Consider the following 20,352-nt stretch of genomic DNA (forward strand, 5'->3'; position numbering starts at 1 on the left):
AGGGTTCAGGGTGAGGCCTAGGCTTGCTCCTTGCTCCTGGATTATTCTTATGTCGTCCAAGAGTGAGGCTGGGGAGCCGGCTAGAGTACCATCATCCAAAAACCAAATGTTGAGCTCACTGGACAGGTTATCGGTGACTTCCTTGATAACTAGGCAGAACAGAAAAGGAGCAAGGGGGTCACCTTGTTGGACACCTTCTTGTGATTCAATTTCATGTTCCCCAAAAAGCAGGGTTAGATTCTTGCTGTAGCATGAGTTTACAAACGGGTAGAGGGAAGGAAAAAGGCGATGAACTGCACTGAGTACTGCATCCCTTCTAACCAGATTGAAAGCATTTTTGAAGTCCAGCTTTATCAGGGCTTTTTCATTCGTAATGTTGGCAATGTAGGCTCTAGCTGCATGAGCCGCTGCCTCACACCCTTGGGGAATGCCAAACCCAAAACTGTTTTGGCTTCAGCATGTCGGCTGCTGCCTGACTAACTGCTCTAGCAGCAGCCTTAGCGACGAGACGCCGGAGTGAATTGCCGACAGCTATCGGTCTGATTCCTCCATCTTTTTTCCTCAGGGCACAGAGGGTAGCGCCAAAAAAGAGAGGCCGTATGGTCTCTGGTATGTTGCCAGCTAGACATGTGTTGGCGAATCTAGTTAGTTCCACCAGGAGGCCCTGTGCAATGTCTCCCAGTGCAGGGTTGAGCATTTGTTTGATGTGGTTGGGTCGTAGTCCTGTGAACCCACCTGCTGATCCTGGTGGGAAGGATAAAGCTGCTTTGTGCACCATGGATTCGAGCACACACAGGGGTTCTGCTCTGGTGACACCGACTAGGGAAACACTGTCGTCACGAGGAGCTCTGGGTGGGTGTTTTTCCCTCAGGGCTTGTGCTGTATCGGCATCCCTGGTGGCAACTGTGTCTTCACTGGTGATGACTCTGATCGCCCCTATTGTGTTGCCTTCTTCTATTTTCTTGCTGACTGTTGCTCTGATTTTGGATGCCTCGGTTCTGCTGTTGATACCTTTCCTGCGGTGGGTGTTTTTAGCACGGGTGGGGAGGGGTGCCTGGTTGTCCTCTCTAGGAAAACTATTTATAGCCATAATGACCGAGGAAGCTAGTGATTTGTCTCTCCTTGCAGGGACAGCTAGGCATATGTTTCCAAACAGGAGAAGGTTGTGCCATGCTTGGATAGTTCCGGGGGAGTCATTGACCTTTTTCAAGAGGCTGGATAGTTTGGCTGCTGCCTGGGGCCGGGCAGCTTTGGGGATGTGCTGCAGGGTTCCAACCGATGTTGCTTTGATGGCTTCTAGTAGATTCTCAGTCGAAATGAAGCTGTTAGAGGTGTTTTCCCTGACTGCTGGAGTGGGGCCTTGATTGATACCCTCTTTGGGAGGGCGCCACATACCCGGACAATCGGTTCCGTTGTGAGCATGCTTGCGCACATCTCCGTTACGCTTGAGTCTCCACACCTTGTCACACACTTGGCATGTGCCATACCTGTCGTCGATTGATGGCTCCTCTTGGCTGAGAGAAGCCTGGCTGTCAGTCGTGACCTGCGACATCAGCGGGCGCTGGGTGGGCGCTGGGCGGGCGCTGGGTGGGCGCTGGGCGGGCGCTGGGCGGGCGCTGGGCGGGCGCTGGGCGGGCTCTGGGCGGGCGCTGGGTGGGCGCTGGGCGGAAGTAGCGTGAGGGGGTGGACACAGGGAGGTAGCGGTCGCGGTTGGGGGTGGGGCAGGGGGAAGAGGGTGACTCTTGGGTTGGGTGACGGTACACACTGGCGGGTATGGGGAGGGGGGGGGGGTCAGAGGGGTGACACTAACACGTTTGTATAATCTCGTGATATATCACTGCACAATATAAACTGGTTCACTGTGGACTCGATGCACTTAAAACACGATACCAGTTTCCCGGGAGCCGAGGTATCTATTTTTCATTGATATTTTCATAAACACTTACACACTGGTCACCCCCCTCGACTGACCGCACAACAACACCCCATCCCCACCACCCCCCACCCCCTACCCCAACCACCATAACCGAGGGAGCCCCTCAGGGCGCCCTTGTTGGCCCTCACTGCAGTTCAAACGATTCCACACTGCCAATCCACTTGTTTGATTGTTTTTGCTTGCGATAGTTCACCCTGGACACTTCCCGCCACTCTCACACCTTCCCAGGATGTTCACACTGCACACTGTTGAGTCTGGGTCCGGTGAGGTCAGGATGTCACAAGATAATGGCACATGGCTGGCAGAGCCTCCTCCCAGCGTCCGTTCCCTCAATTCCGGTGAATTTTTGTCCCTCGAAGACGTTCAGATTCTTACCTGTAGGTATGATGAGTATGGCTGGAAGGTCATCAGAGACTTCATAACGGTAGCAGCACTTGTGATGGATCTCCAAGATGGTTTGATCAAGTTTCCTTTCCGTCATTCCCTCTGGGACCGCAGGGACACCAAGATGGATTTCCACTGGCAGGACTGGCCACAGCAGAACGAGTTGTCAGGAAGGAGTAAGCAGCTTGGAACAGCTTATATATATATATATATATATATATATATATATATATATATATATATATATATATATATATATATATATATATATATATATATATATATATATATATATATATATATATATATATATATATGGCTTTATATATATATATATATATATATATATATACATATATATATGCGGAAAATCCACAGAGAAATATGAAATGAGGTGAACGTTTCGGCTTTGTTAAAGCCTTTGTCAACACCAGACTGACTAAGGAGAAGGGAGAAGGGGGAGGATATATAGGCCGACACCTGACCAACCCATCCCTAGGGTTGGTCGGGTGTAATTAACCAAAATCAGGTATAGCTTAGCTTAGAATGGTCAAAGAGGATTAAGCGGTCAGAGAATAAGGATGAAAGATTATAGAAAAGCCTCAAGAACACACAATATATGAATATACAATTATAATGAGACATTGTAAGCCTCTCTATCAGAGTTGTTTCTTAAACTGTTGTGCAATATTATAACTTAAAAATGGATCAAGTTTGTACATTCCAGTACTAACATTAAGAAGATTTGGACACTGACTGATTAGAGCAGACTCAATCAAATTCCGTTCCACGAAATCCCCACAATTGGTAATGCTTTTTGCCCCATTCCAGTTAATATTGTGATCGCATAAACTCGTATGTAGATACAATGCATTAGACGTTTGGGCAGTTCTAATACTATAAGCATGTGACAACCGCAATTGTAAGGACTTTCCTGTTTGTCCAAGGTACACAGAATCACAATCATTGCAGGGAATTGAATACACACAACCTGCTGTATCAGGGGAGTTTTTTATTAAATTGGATTTGATCGTACTATTAGTGAACACCAAATTTATATTAAGTTTCTTAAAAATCAGAGACAATTTTTCAAGTCCACTCGCATAAGGTACCACCAATGAGTTAATAATTTTTGGTTTCGCCTTAGGGACGTGATTATAAAACGTACGTTTGGCTTGTACAAACGAGAAATCCAAAAACCTCTTAGGATATTGTAAACTCTTCCCAATTTCATATATTTTAGCAATCTCTTCATCAAAAAACTCAGGGCTGCAAACCCTCAAAGCTCGTAGAAACATTCCTGAAAATACTGCCTGTTTAACTTTACTATGATGATTCGAATAAAAATGAACATACGACCCCACGTTGGTAGGTTTCCTATACACATTAAATTTGAACTTTCTAGCGAGTCTATGAATCATAATGTCCAAAAACGGAAGAGTACCATTCTCCTCAGTCTCACAAGTGAATTTTATTGAAGGTACCAAAGAATTGAGTTCATTAAGAAAAACTATCTGGTCTTTGTTGCACGGCCATAAGCACAAAATATCATCAACATACCTATACCAAACCACATTAGCCGGCATAATCCTGGATAAGATTTTTGTTTCAAAGAATTCCATATACAAATTGCTTAAAACTGGGGACAGGGGATTGCCCATCGCCATACCAAATGTTTGTTTGAAAAATTTTCCATTAAAACTAAAATAATTGTCTTTTATACACAATTTAATAAGTTTAATATATATATATATATATATATATATATATATATATATATATATATATATATATATATATATATATATATATATAATATTCTACCCACCTCAAGACTCCGCTCCAATATAGAAGCATCAAGAAATATGGACCAATAGGCTTTCTACAAACACTTCTATTCAATATCCATTGAAAATATATATATATATATATATATATATATATATATATATATATATATATATATATATATATATATATATATATATATATATATATATATATATATATATATATATATATATATATATATATATATATATATATATATATAATATTCTACCCACCTCAAGACTCCGCTCCAATATAGAAGCATCAAGAAATTTGGACCAATAGGCTTTCTACAAACACTTCTATTCAATATCCATTGTTTCGTGTTCTGTCTTGTGTTGATGAAATTAATACCCTATTAATACTCTTGTTCTGTCTTGTGTTGATGAAATTAATACCCTATTATTACCACATCTGGTTCTGTCTTGTGTTAATGCCACATCACCCCTTCCACCTCACTCAAATGTAGATATAAAATCGGAGATGCGTAAGTTCTATTCAGTTGTGTATTTGTGAACTAAAGTCTTTGAAAATGTAATAAGTTTTACGAAACGCGCTCGTGTCGCGTCAGATTAGAAATAAAAATGAATTTTAGAGAATTGATTTTTGATTTACCTCCAACAGTGAAACGAAATGTACGAAAGATTGAGAAAATTCGTGTTAGAATTATTAATCTTACTTTTTCGGTCATATTTAATAATATAAGTCTACAGGAAAGACTGCTACCAAAATATACTAATATATATATATATATATATATATATATATATATATATATATATATATATATATATATATATATATATATATATATATATATATATATATATGTTGTACCTAGTAGTCAGAACGTCGTACTCGGCCTACTATGCAAGGCCCGATTTGCCTAATAAGCCAAGTTTTCCTGAATTAATATATTTTCTCTATTTTTTTCTTATGAAATGATGAAGCAACCCATTTCATTATGTATGAGGTCAATTTTTTTTATTGGAGTTAAAATTAATGTAGATATATGACCGAACCTAACCATCCCTACCTAACCTAACCTAACCAATCTTTATAGGTTAGGATAGGTTAGGTAGCCGAAAAAGTTAGGTTAGGTTAGGTTAGGTAGGTTAGGTAGTCGAAAAACAATTAATTCATGAAAACTTGGCTTATTAGGCAAATTGGGCCTTGCATAGTAGGCTGAGAAGTGAGTTCTGGCTACTAGGTTCGACATATATATATATATATATATATATATATATGCGAACAAGCCTGAATTGTCCCCAGGACTATATGCGAATGAAAACCCTCACCCCAAAAGTGACTTGAACCCATACTCCCAGGAGCAACGACGCAATTGGTAACTACAGAACGCCTTAATCTGCTTGACCATCACGACCGGACATAAGGAAGTGATAGCCGAAGCTATTTGAACCATGTCCGGTCATGATGGTCAAGCGGATTAAGGCGTCCTGTAGTTACCAGTTGCGTTGCTCCTGGGAGTATGGTTTCGAGTCACTTCTGGGGTGTGAGTTTTCATTCGCGTATAGTCCTGGGGACCATTCAGGCTTGTTCGGATTTGTGTTCCTCATGTGTGCCCCAAAGAATGAGGTGATTTTATAAAATGCTATGCCCAAGATTACCATCCAGGTGCCGGCGGGGAAGTGGTTCAAATAGCTTCGGCTATCACTTCCTTATGTCTGGTCGTTATTGTCAAGCGGATTAACCCTTAACATGCTAGGGGTATAATATCCTTTGTTCCTCACAGGCGCATGTAATTTTTAAAAAGAAAAAAAAAATTCTTGCTAATCTGTTAATTTGTGCTCACTGATCATGGGAAAAATAATAAAAAAATCGTAAGTGGCATATATTGCCCGCTATAGGGCGGGGAAGTCTGGCAAAAAACAGTGCGTCCCAGGCTGTCTTTTGATCGCCAGCTGTCAGGCCGGAGTTGCCACAAAGAGATAATTACCTAATTATTTCAATGTCTCTGATTGATTTTTCTTAGTTTTTTTGCTGTAATATTATTCAATAGTGTGTAGTTTGATATATTTATATAATAAAATGAGTGAATCATCGCTGTACTCAAAAATATGGTATGCATATTGTTGATTCAATTATGTTAATCAATCAGTGAACAAATACTTAGTCGGTTATTACACTATATACACAGGTTATATATAAGTATCTGCATGTTTTGTTCACCATAACGAACTACTAAGTTGCTATTATGAGTCAAGAAGTAACGAGGAGTGACCACCGTGTACCAGGCAGCCACTCACGCCCTCCCTCAAGTAACCTGACTCACCCACATTCTCCTCCCACAGTACTGTTTTTGCTTTTATTCACTATATACAGACGCTATATATAAGTATCTACATTCGTGTTCACCATAACGAACCACTAAGTTGGTATGCTGAGTGGCAGTGGCAGTGGCAGCCTGCTACTGGCTGCCACTCCCTCCCTCCCTCCCTCCCTCACCTCACCTGACTTGCCACCATTCTCCACCCACAATACTGTTTTTGCTTTTATAATAATAATAATAATTATTTATTTAGGTAAGGTACATACATACAATAAATTTTTACAAAGATTGGTTGACTTATAGGTAGAGCTAGAACATACAATGCCTAAAGCCACTATTACGCAAAGCGTTTCGGGCATTATATACAGACGTTTTATATAAGTATTTACATGTTTTGTTCACCATACCTGTACATCTAAGCTTGTATAGTGAGTAAAGGCACAAAGAAGTAGGACCTCACACAGTCAGCTGATGGCTGCCGCCCTCAAGGCCAGACGTACTAATATTTCTCCTCCAACAATACTGTTTGTGGTGTTATTACACTATATACACACATTATATATAAATATCTACCTGTTTTATTCACCATACTTGTACAAATAAACTGGTATAGTGCCCAAAGACCATCGTGGTAACCAGTAAACAACACCGTCGTCTGCACGGTGGCGTCGTGCAGACAACGTCACCGCCCTCACCAAAATGGCGGCTCCCAACCAACTCCTCTTGCTGTTTATACCCTCTATACACACGTTATATATAAGTATCTACATTTGTGTTCACCATATCGAACCACTAAGCTGGTATGGTAAATGCAGTCAATAAAAAGTGCCCACCCACAGTCAGAAGACATTGCCACCACCCTCCCTCCCACAGCATTACTCCTCCCTCCATTGCGCACAGCGCTAAATATCACCACAATCCTGCTATTATCAGAACCCTGGTCAGTTTTATCACAGTCAGGGGTCTTCTGTAATAATATCATCGCTTCATAATAGCATGAACAAGTATATAATGGCATTTTTAGGCGATGATGTGGTCACAAGCTGAACAGCAGTGCTGTTAGCTCATGCTGCGTGCTTCAGGCTTGGTAGCTCACTCAATACTGAGGCCCCTAACACCCGGGAGTTTGGCCAACGATTTTTTTTAAATGGCGTCTGTTTACAGGAGCCCTGATGAAGGTGTGGTGAACCCCATGTATCCGCGGGCCGTTTAAATCTTGCGTAGTACTCCAACACGTCATATGAAGTGATGTGCACTTTTTCGGTAAGTTACTCAACACGTCACATGACGTGTTGCGCAGTTTAAGGGTTAAGGCGTCCTGTAGTTACCAGTTGCGTTGCTCCTGGGAGTATAAGTTCGAGGCACTTCTGGGGTGTGAGTTTTCATTCGCATATAGTCCTGGGGACCATTCAGGCTTGTTCACATTCGTGTTCCTCAAGTGTGCCCCAAAGAATGAGGTGATTTGATAAAATGCTATGCCCAAGATTACCATCCAGGTGACACCAGGGAAGTGGTTCAAATAGCTTCGGCTATCACTTCCAAGGCCCGATTTGCCTAATAAGCCAAGTTTTCATGAATTAATTGTTTTTCGACAACCATACCTACCTAACCTAACCTTACTTTTTCCGCTACCTAACCTATAGAGAGTGGTTAGGTTAGGTTCGGTCATATATCTACTTTACTTTTACCTCCAATAAAAAAAAATTGACCTCATACATAATGAAATGGGTAGCTTTATCATTTCATAAGAAAACAAAATAGGGAAAATATATTAATTCATGAAAACTTGGCTTATTAGGCAAATGGGGCCTTGCATAGTAGGCCGAGAAGTGCGTTCTGGCTACTAGGTACGACATATATATATATATATATATATATATATATATGTCGTACCTAGTAGCCAGAACGCACTTCTCAGCCTACTTTGCAAGGCCCGATTTGCCTAATAAGCCTAGTTTTCATGAATTAATTGTTTTTCGACTACCTAACCTACCTAACCTAACCTAACCTACCTTTTTCGGCTACCTAACCGAACCTAACCTATAAAGATAGGTTAGGTTAGGTTAGGTAGGGTTGGTTAGGTTCGGTCAAATATCTACGTTAATTTTAACTCCAATAGAAAGAAATGGACCTCATACATAATGAAACGGGTAGCTTTATCATTTCATAAGCAAAAAATTAGAGAAAATATATTAATTCATGAAAACTTGGCTTATTAGGCAAATCGGGCCTTGCATAGTAGGCTGAGAAGTGCGTTCTGGCTACTAGGTACGACATATATATATATATATATATATATATATATATATATATATATATATATATATATATATATATATATATATATGGCACAACTCTCCTAAACACGAGAGTGAAGTATACAACTTTAGAACACTTTCCCACCAGGAGACTCGAACCCTAGCCAGCACAGAAGCCTTCCAGCAACTGGCATAACAGGTACGCCTTAACCCGCTCCACCACCTGCTCAGACCCTTAAAAGAGATGGTAATTTCGGAGTATTTATACACTCCAAAGATATACCACCTCCCAAGAGCACTAGAGCAAGTGAGGGGTCATTTTTACGTTTTTTCATCCAGTCCCTGTTAATATGGGAGAACACTGTGTCTATGCTTAAGGCACAACTCTCCTAAACACGAGAGTGAAGTATACAACTTTAGAACACTTTCCCACCAGGAGACTCGAACCCTAGCCAGCACAGAAGCCTTCCAGCAACTGGCATAACAGGTACGCCTTAACCCGCTCCACCACCTGCTCAGACCCTTAAAAGAGATGGTAATTTCGGAGTATTTATACACTCCAAAGATATACCACCTCCCAAGAGCACTAGAGCAAGTGAGGGGTCATTTTTACGTTTTTTCATCCAGTCCCTGTTAATATGGGAGAACACTGTGTCTATGCTTAAGGCACAACTCTCCTAAACACGAGAGTGAAGTATACAACTTTAGAACACTTTCCCACCAGGAGACTCGAACCCTAGCCAGCACAGAAGCCTTCCAGCAACTGGCATAACAGGTACGCCTTAACCCGCTCCACCACCTGCTCAGACCCTTAAAAGAGATGGTAATTTCGGAGTATTTATACACTCCAAAGATATCCCGGAGCGGGTTAAGGCGTACCTGTTATGCCAGTTGCTGGAAGGCTTCTGTGCTGGCTAGGGTTCGAGTCTCCTGGTGGGAAAGTGTTCTAAAGTTGTATATATATATATATATATATATATATATATATATATATATATATATATATATATATATATATATATATATATATATATATATATATATATATATATATATATATATATATATGTATATAAGTATGAACATGTGTATGTAACATTAACAATTGTGTCTCTAGTTTTTTTTACCCTCCTATGCATACATCCATTTTGAGAATTCTATTGTGAAAAATTTAACATCAAAATTAATGACGTAGCACGAAAATTATAAAGTGAGAATACTTAAAGATTATACAAATTTTAGTGTAGGTGAGCTCTCACAGAAAATGCTAGACCCACTCACTGTAGGTTGCGCTGGGGAATGCCTGGCGGTCCAGGCCAACGACTGCCTATATGCTTTTAGAGAAACTCATGAAATTTCTACATTAATGCCAAACATAGAATATTATTTTAAATGTGCTTAACAACTTTTCCAATACCCCAGCTGTTTCTTATAATGTTGCGATCATCTATGAAAATCATTAAAAACACGATTGGAGCCATATTAAGGGAGGTATAGAGATGCAATGTTTCATAACCATCTTAGTTTGCTCTAGGATTCATAAAATAGCCCACACGTGTCTAATCTAGCTTTGTGGCCTGAATAACTGTATACAGTATATAGAAATCTAAACTCTTATTCGTTCTTTTTTTTTATTCAGTAAATAATATAATATTATTATTTAATACTTTCAAACAAAAAAAGAAATAGAGAGTATATTTACATTTTATACTGCTTGAAATTTTATTTTCATCCAATGTGTGTGTGTGTGTATGTGCTCACCTAGTTGAGCTTGGGGATGATTGATCTGATGTGTGGGATCTGCCTCAGTCACAGCACTGTGTAATGCATTCCATCTGTTAGGTACTCTGGCACTTTTCTTTTTACACTCAAGTTTTCCAAAGCCTCGCCAATTATTTTTCAACAAAACGATTCCTTTCATCTCTCAGATTTCAGGAAATCTCTTATCTGGGGTATCCCTCACTCTCTCTCTCTCTTTCTCTGTCTCTCTGTCTCTCTCTCTCTCTCTCTCTCTCTTAGAACTCAGTCAAGAAAAAATATAACAATGACAACAGCTCATAACTCAATATTCTGTACGATGCCTTATATTGGCCACACGTGACTAATCTAACTTTGTATCCTGCATAACTGTATACATTATATATAAAACTAAATTGTTATTCGTTCCGTTTTATTTTATTAAATAAATAATATAATAATATTATTAATTAATACCTAAAAAAAATAGAGAGGGTAGTTACATATATACTGTTGAAATTTTATTTCCATATAATGTGTGTACTCACCTAGTTGTGTTTGTGGGGGTTGAGCTCTGGCTCTATGGTCCCGCCTCTCAACTGTCAATCAACTGGTGTACAGATTCCTAAGCGTACTGGACTCTGCCTCCCTCTCATCACTGAGTAAAATAATCAATCTGTTAGGTACTCTGGTCCTTTTCTTTCTACACTCAAGTTTTCCAAAGCCTTACCAAACATTTACCAACAAAACGATTCCTTTCAACCCTCAGATTTCATGAAATCTCTTATCTGGGGTATCTCTCTCTCTCTCTCTCTCTCTTGCTTTCTCTCTCTTGCTTTCTCATCTCTCTCTCTCTCTCTCTCCCATTCTTACCACTGAGTCAAGAAAAAATATAACAATGTCAACTCATAACTAAATATTCTCTAGGATGCCTAAAATTGGCCACACATGTCTACTCTAGCTTTGTGCCCGCATAACTGTATAAAGTATATATAAAACTAAATTCTTATTCGTTCTTTTTTATTTTATTAAATAATATAATAATATTATTATTATAATACTTCACAAAAATAGAGAGCATAGTTACATATATACTGGTTGAAAATTTATTTCCATATAACGTGTGTGTGTGTGTCCACCTAGTTGTGCTTGAGGAGGATTGAGCTTCGGCTCTTTGATTTAACCCTATTAATTTTCAATGAACTGGTGTACAGATTCCTGAGCCTATTGGGCTTTATCATATCTACATTTGAAACTGTGTATAGAGTCTGCCTCCCCCTCATCACTGCATAAAATATTCCATCTGTTAGGTACTCTGGTACTTTTCTTTCTACTTCACAATAAAATCACTTCTCTGGGGTATCTCTTTCTCTCTCTTACAACTGAGTCAAGATAAAATATAATAATGACAACATTTCATAACTTAACTTAATATTCTCTAGGATGCCTAAAATTGGCCACATATGTCTAATCTAGCTCTGTGGCCTGCATAACTGTATACAATATGTATAAAACTAAACTCTTATTCGTTCTTTTTTTTAATTAAATAATTTAATAATATTATTATTTAATACTTAAAAAAAAGAAATAGAGAATATAGTAAGATATATACTGGTTGAAATTTTATTTTCATATAATGTGTGTGTGTGTGTGCGCTCACCTTGTTGTGCTTGAGGAGGATTGAGCTTCGGCTCTTTAATCAACCTCTTAATTTTCCATGAACTGGTGTGCAGATTCCTGAGCCTATTGGGCTTTATCATATCTACATTTGAAACTGTGTATGGAGTCTGCTTCTCCCTCATCACTGCGTTAAGTATTTCGTCTGTTCGGTACTCCTGACATTTTTCTTTCTACATTCAAGTTTTCCAATACCTCACCAAATATTTATCATCAAAACGATTCCTTTCAACTCTCAGATTTAATGACATCTCTTATCTGAGGTATCGCTCAATTTTACAACTGAGTCAAGAAAAAATATAATAATTGACAACAACTCATAACTTAACATTCTCTAGGATGCCTAAACTTGGCCACACGTGTCTATTTTAGCTTTGTGGCCTTCATAACTGTGGGTGCTCACTTAGTTTTGCTTGAGAAGGATTGAGCTTAGGCTCTTTGGCCCGGTGCAAATTACTGAACCTATTGGGCTCTATCATATCCACATTTGAAACTGCGTACGGAATCTGCTTCCACAACATCACTGCCTAATACATTCCCTCTGTTAACTATTGATATTTTTATTTCTATACTGAAGTTCAGGTACGTTTATTAAAACATTAAATTACATCTATACTCAGAGTTCTTTCTATCGTCCCTGTGGCTCATATGGGTAGTAAGGTTCCACCTGTGTCCCCTTATTCACGTACCATGCACATAAATACACACACACACACACACACACACAAACACACACACACACACACACACACACACACACACACACACACACACACACACACAGGGGCCTCGTAGCCTGGTGGATGGGGCCTCGTAGCCTGATGGATAGCGCGCAGGATTTGTAATTCTGTGGCGCAGGTTCGATTCCCGCACGAGGCAGAAACAAATGGGCAAAGTTTCTTTCACCCTGAATGCCCCTGTTACCTAGCAGTAAATAGGTACCTGGGAGTTAGTCAGCTGTCACGGGCTGCTTCCTGGGGTGTGTGTGTGTGTGGTGTGGGGAAAAAAAAAAAAAAAAAATTGTTAGTAAACAGTTGATTGACAGTTGAGAGGCGGGCCGAAAGAGCAAAGCTCAACCCCCGTAAAAACACAACTAGTAAACACACAACTAGTAAACACACACACTACGCACACACACACACACACACACACATACACACACACACACACACACACACACACACACACACACATACACATGAGATGAAAATAAAAAATTTAATAAAAAAAAAATAATAAAAAAAATGCCAACACGGGGATTATAAACACACCAACAGATGAATGTTTCAAAGACTTCTCACCTCAAGATATAATGAAAGGGGGTTTTCTTAGCCAGTTAGAGATAATTGAGGATACGCAAAAGAAGTATGAAGAAAGAGTATTTAAATATGAAGAAGAAAATGGAACTCTCTGGAGTGAGTTTGACACTTTAAAAAGAAGTGTTCTTCAGCAAGGTCAGAATGTTACTGCATTAACGGACAAGGTAAAGATTCATGAGGAACAAATCAAGGAACTAGTGAAAGAAAATGAGGTATTTATACAGAAATTTGGCAAGGATATGCAAAAAAAAACTGCATTTGCAACTTACATAGAGGAACTTAATAGAGAACTAGAAAAGTACATAGAAAAAATAAAAAAGACGTATGCGCAAATTGTAAAAGAGAAAGAGACAATCAAGGAAGTGAGTTTGGAAGTCAAAACCAGAAATGATAAAAATGAAACAGAAATGAGGCAAGCAAGTAGGAAAGAACTAGTAACCAACAGCGAACAAGTTCAAAACACTGCAAATAGAAGTAAGTCCATAATAATTTTCGGGTGTTTAGAAAAGGGAATATCATCTAGGGTGGATAGAGTAGCAGAAGAAATGAAAATTATTGATAAAATAGTAGGTTTAGGAGAAGGTCTAAATTCAAAGGAAAATGTCAGTGGTTTTAGAAGAATAGGAAAATATGAAAAGAACAAGAACCGCCCCTTAGGGGTTACATTTAATGAAGTTAAAAACACAATGGAAGTGCTTAGAAATGCCAGGAAATTACAGTGTGATAAGTTTAGCAAACATTGGTCAGTAAGACATGACCTCTCAAAGAAAGATAGAGAAAAGCTGAAAATGAATAGTGAAGCAAAACGTCTAAATGGGAAAAGAACTAAAGAAGAAAAGAATTCATTTTTTTACAAAGTGTCAGAGACTGGAAAGTTAGTAAAATGGTACATAAAAACAGATGAACAAAACTATTAGAGGAAGGAGGAGTAAGGAATAAAGAGATAGGGAACACGTACCTGAAAATTGTATATGCCAACAAAAATGGAGTAAGATAAAAAGTATTGGAGCTGAGATGATAAACTGATAATTGTAATTGCCTACAACCCACCAGCAAGCAATACATGGACGAAGGAGGAACTGGATTACAAATGAGAGGACTTCATGAGTGAGATTGTAGTAAAATCAGATAAAGATAAATCACGATTGTTGGTACTAGGGGACTGGAAACATTCTCGCCAGCCGGTTACAAGATTTTGGGAAGGTTGTGATATAATGTAGAAGAGCCTATTAAATGTTTATTGTGTGAATACATAGGTAAAGTGACATAGTAGGATGTAGTTGGCACCGACGTCATCAAAGAGATAACTAATGGTAACCAATGGTGTACAGATGATATATAAAAAGAGACTCACACAGTCAGTTAATCAGCCGGACCAGAGCATTCTTCATGAATCTTACCTGTCTCAACCAACGGTATAAATATAAAATGAGTTTGAGTTGGTTTTTTTATTTCTTAATTGAAAAACTTTATCATTTCCCAGGTAGTGCCTGGAAGCTACTTCAACTGGGTAGCAATCAAGAAACAGAAAGAATTATAGTTAACATCGAGGAGAATAACTACTTATGAGAAATATTGTGGGTCACGTCAAATGGAAATGGGAATATACACCATCTGATCAAAGGGAAGTCACCAGTTCTAAGCTAACACAAAGGGGTCTACCTTGGGTCAACCCAGCCTCACAAGAGTCAATCCATGGATAAGCCATCCCGGACTAGCAACGTTCAAATCTTTAAATAAAATGGTAAACAGTGAAATTTTACAGATAAATATATAAAACTAAGTTAGTCTATACCTTTTTTTAGTAAAAACCATATATAAATATAATATATATAATATATATGTATGTATATATATATGTATATATATATATATGTATGTATATATGTATATATATATGTATGTATATGTATGTATATATGTATGTATATATGTATGTATATATGTATGTATATATATATATATATATATATATATATATATATATATATATGTATATATATATATATATATATATATATATATATATATATATATATATATATATATATATATATATATATATATATATATATAGGGGTACCACCTCTGGTGCAAGTGTAGGTACCCATAGCATCGGAAAAGAAAATGAAGAGTACTCAGAGAAGACCTTGTGGATCCTCACTGAACACTTTGATATTTTCTTCTCCTACCACCCCTATTCTTTTGTTAAGTGTGTATATTTATCTAACTTTATTTGAAAATGTCATTACACAAAAAAAGTTACAATATTGATTACATGCAGGGTACAAGGCTGCTTGTCACAAGTTGAAAAGCTCCTCCAGCTCCTCAGATGGCGGACAGGAACCGTGGATGCAGTGAGCATTTCCTCTCTGGATGGCCACACTAAGGCGCTGAAAAAGAAAACTGGCAGCTCTAGGGTCTCTAGTTGTTTCGATTAGCTTAGACCCCAACTCCTTCAAAAAGCTAGCAGCACTTTTACCCCAGGCACCAAGTGTCTCTGAGGCAATGGGGACAAAATTGTAGTGGTGCTCAAGGTCTCTGTATTTACGTGACTTGGCCGCTTCCCGGTGATTGGCAGCTCCTCCTGCTTGTGTAGCACTGAAGTCAACATAGGTATTGGCTAAAGTTGAAACGCAAGTGTAGTCCCACACCAACTGTCTACCATTCTTCCAGGGGTTCACCGTAATTCCGTCTGGGCGACCGACAGGCTCATCAGAGTTGCGGGACATTAGGTAACGGGGCTCTCTCTCTGCTGGACAACCGGCTGTGGTAAGGCTTCTCTTAATAATGTCATTAACCTCGCCGTGTCTTGCATGCCATCCTCCCGTCCTTTGGCAAAGAAGGCCACGCCGTCCATATCTGTCGGCCTCTGCCTCGCCGCAAATACACCTGTATTCGGTGTGGATTGGGGCAGCTAGGCGGAGAGCCACGGCAATTCGGAGGGCCTGCGGTGTGAGACGGGTGCCGGTTGCTGACATTGGGGTTGCTAATAGGAAATCACCTGCATGGGGAGCTGCTACAGCTCTAAGTCGGGTAGTGTCATGTGGTGTTGTCGCAGCTTCTAGCAAAGTTGCAGCTTCTTGGTCGGCAATGGGGCGATCCCAGCTGGATTGCTTATGGGCTTCAGAAGGCTGTGGTTGGGGTGCTGGTCCTGCGAGAGAGACCCATTTGGTTGTGCAGTCTGTGAAGCTGGGATCATGCACCCCTGCCTGTTGAACTAGGTGCTCAGGTAGGATTTCCTTCACCAAGTTGTCAGACCCCACTGAAGAGGACAGGAACGCTGGTACAGCAATTTTGTTGCTGTGCGCACGCCAAGGCCCCCGAGTCTGACAGGAAGGGAGGCCTGTTTCCACTGTGAGTCGCTGAGGGAAAGATTGAGGGCTTTTTCTAGTGTTGATTTCAGCAAGCTGTCATACTCTTCTAATTTAATATTGTTGAAAGATGGCGAACATCTTCGAAAGTAGGTCAGCCTGGGGAGGGACAAGCATCTGGTGATGAGGTAAAGTGCATCATGAGCATCGATGTCTTCAATCCTCTTGTTCATCCTCTTCAGGTCAGTGATCTTCTTACCGAGGACCCCGTCGATGGCATTCCTTCCAAGAGGAGCACCTAGGAGTGTGCTGTCCTCAGGGTTGGTTGTATGAATGTCAGGCAAAACAACCTCTATTTGCTCTATTATGTGCTGGTTGGTGGAGGTTATTTCGCACTTGGAAGGGTTCAGGGTGAGGCCTAGGCTTGCTCCTTGCTCCTGGATTATTCTTATGTCGTCCAAGAGTGAGGCTGGGGAGCCGGCTAGAGTACCATCATCCAAAAACCAAATGTTGAGCTCACTGGACAGGTTATCGGTGACTTCCTTGATAACTAGGCAGAACAGGACATATATATATATATATATATATATATATATATATATATATATATATATATATATATATATATATATATATATATATATATGTAATAATTTTAATTATTATTGTTATATACATCCTATAAAAAAAGAAATAGAGAGTTCTGTTTTATATATGCTGGTTGAAGCTTTATTTTCATTCAAGGTGTATTACATATGACTAATTTAACTCTGTGGTCTGGTTAAGTGTATATTTAATACTAAACTATATTACATTTTTGTTAATTATATATATATATATATATATATATATATATATATATATATATATATATATATATATATATATATTTATGATCGATGTTCCCTTCGGGAATCTTAATTTTAAGATGAATAGGAAAATCAGGGATATACTGAACATCTTGTTTCAGATTCTTTACTTTAAAATGCATAACGTTTCAAATACTTCTCGTATTCATCATCAGATCTAAAAGAAAAAACAGAAATCACAATCAAATAACTGGTAAACAAAGAACTCATACTGAATATAATTGCCTATCAAAGAAAGGAAAATGCTTAAAAAACAAAACACTTAAGCGCACTTAAAGTGATCAATACAAATAAAACTTATTAACTGTCACATATATTAAAGCTAATTTAAAAATCCATTAAACTACAAGATGAATTTTGCAACTACTAAAAAAACCATTCTATTAAACTTACGTGAAGTGATCAGAAGTGAAACTTGATACCTAGCACATAGATACTAAACACTATAACAAATATTTATATAATGACTACAAATCTACAAAAAATGTATATAAAATACAAACAGAATAAACGACAATTATAAAGTACTAACCAAAGTCTTATAAAAAACTCAAATATTAAATAAAATTAAATACCCAAAAATGTATTATATATCCTAAATAAAAGATAATATTAATGTACAATGTCAAGACTTGAAATAAGTAAGAAAGGGCAAAGACATACTAAACTAAACAAAATTATAATAAAATTAAACTACCAGAATGAACTATAATTCAAAGTTCATTCTGGTAGTTTAATTTTATTATAATTTTGTTTAGTTTAGTATGTCTTTGCCCTTTCTTACTTATTTCAAGTCTTGACATTGTACATTAATATAATCTTTTATTTAGGATATATAATACATTTTTTGGTATTTAATTTTATTTAATATTTGAGTTTTTTATAAGATTTTGGTTAGTACTTTATAATTGTCGTTTATTCTGTTTGTATTTTACATACATTTTTTGTAGATTTGTAGTAATTATATAAATGTTTGTTATAGTGTTTAGTATCTATGTGTTAGGTATCAAGTTTAACTTCTGATCACTTCACGTAAGTTTAATAGAATGGTTTGTTTTAGTAGTTGTAAAATTCATCTTGTAGTTTAATGGATTTTTAAATTAGCTTTAATATATGTGACAGTTAATAAGTTTTATTTGTATTGATCACTTTAGGTGCGCTTAAGTGTTTTGTTTTTTAAGCATTTTCCTTTCTTTGATAGGCAATTATATTCAGTATGAGTTCTTTGTTTACCAGTTATTTGATTGTGATTTCTATTTTTTCTTTTAGATCTGAGGATGAATACGAGAAGTATTCGAAACATTATGCATTTTAAAGTAAAGAATCTGAAACAAGATGTTCAATATATCCCTGGTTTTCCTATTCATCTTAAATATATATATATATATATATATATATATATATATATATATATATGTATATATATATATATATGTATATGTCGTACCTAGTAGCCAGAACGCACTTCTCAGCCTACTATGCAAGGCCCGATTTGCCTTATAAGCCAAGTTTTCATGAATTAATTGTTTTTCGACTACCTAACCTACCTAACCTAACCTAACCTAACTTTTTCGGCTACCAAACCAAACCTAACCTATAAAGATAGGTTAGGTTAGGTTAGGTAGTGTTGGTTAGGTTCGGTCATATATCTACGTTAATTTTAACTCCAATAAAAAAAAATTGACCTCATACATAATGAAATGGGTAGCTTTATCATTTCATAAGAAAAAAATTAGAAAAAATATATTAATTCAGGAAAACTTGGCTTATTAGGCAAATCGGGCCTTGAATAGTAGGCCAAAAAGTGAGTTCTGGCTACTAGGTACGACATATATATATATATATATATATATATATATATATATATATATATATATATATATATATATATATATATATATATGTCGCACCTAGTAGCCAGAACGCACTTCTCCGCCTACTATGCAAGGCCCGATTTGCCTAATAAGCCAAGTTTTCCTGAATTAATATATTTTCTCTAATTTTTTTATTATGAAATGATAAAACTACCCATTTCATTATGTATGAGGTCAATTTTTTCTTATTGGAGGTAAAATTAACGTAGATATATGACCGAACCTAACCAACAATACCTAACCTATCTTTATAGGTTAGGTTAGGTTAGGTAGCCGAAAAAGTTAGGTTAGGTTAAGTTAGGTAGGTTAGGTTGTCGAAAAACAATTCATGAAAACTTGTCTTATTTGGCAAATTCTTTCTTGCATAGTAGGCTGAGAAGTGCGTTCTGGCTACTAGGTACGACATTATATATATATATATATATGTCGTACCTAGTAGCCAGAACGCACTTCTGACCCTACTATGCAAGGCCCGATTTGCCTAATAAGCCAAGTTTTCCTTGAATTAATATATTTTCTCTAATTTTTTTCTTGTGAAATGTTAAAGCTACCCATTTCATTATGTATGTGGTCAATTTTTTGTTATTGGAATTAAAATTAACGTAGATATATGACCGAACCTAACCAACCCTACCTAACCTATCTCTATAGGTTAGGTTTGGTTACGTAGCCTAAAAAGTTAGGTTAGGTAGGTTAGGTCGTCGAAAAAAAATTATTTCATGAAAACTTGGCTTATTAGGCAAATCGGGCCTTCCATAGTAGGCTGGGAAGTGCGTTCTGGCTACTAGGTACGACATATATATATATATATCTTATATATATATATATATATATATATATATATATATATATATATATATATAT

At 37.6% G+C, this 20,352-nt stretch overlaps 1 protein-coding gene across 1 annotated transcript; it reads left to right on the top strand.

The window, feature by feature from the left end:
• Positions 1-13,424: 13,424 nt before the first annotated feature.
• LOC138351830 (DNA double-strand break repair Rad50 ATPase-like) lies at positions 13,425-14,348 on the top strand. Its single transcript, XM_069303843.1, has one exon. It carries the CDS (start codon positions 13,425-13,427, stop codon positions 14,346-14,348), a length of 924 nt encoding a protein of 307 aa, XP_069159944.1.
• The last annotated feature ends 6,004 nt before the right edge of the window (positions 14,349-20,352 follow it).

The sequence above is a fragment of the Procambarus clarkii genome, chromosome 51, assembly GCF_040958095.1.
Source record: "Procambarus clarkii isolate CNS0578487 chromosome 51, FALCON_Pclarkii_2.0, whole genome shotgun sequence".
NCBI lineage: Eukaryota > Metazoa > Arthropoda > Malacostraca > Decapoda > Cambaridae > Procambarus > Procambarus clarkii.

Bases quoted from the DNA above. Each gene is read 5' to 3' on its own strand.
- LOC138351830 (XM_069303843.1), top strand. From the start codon at position 13,425: ATGAAAGGGGGTTTTCTTAGCCAGTTAGAGATAATTGAGGATACGCAA.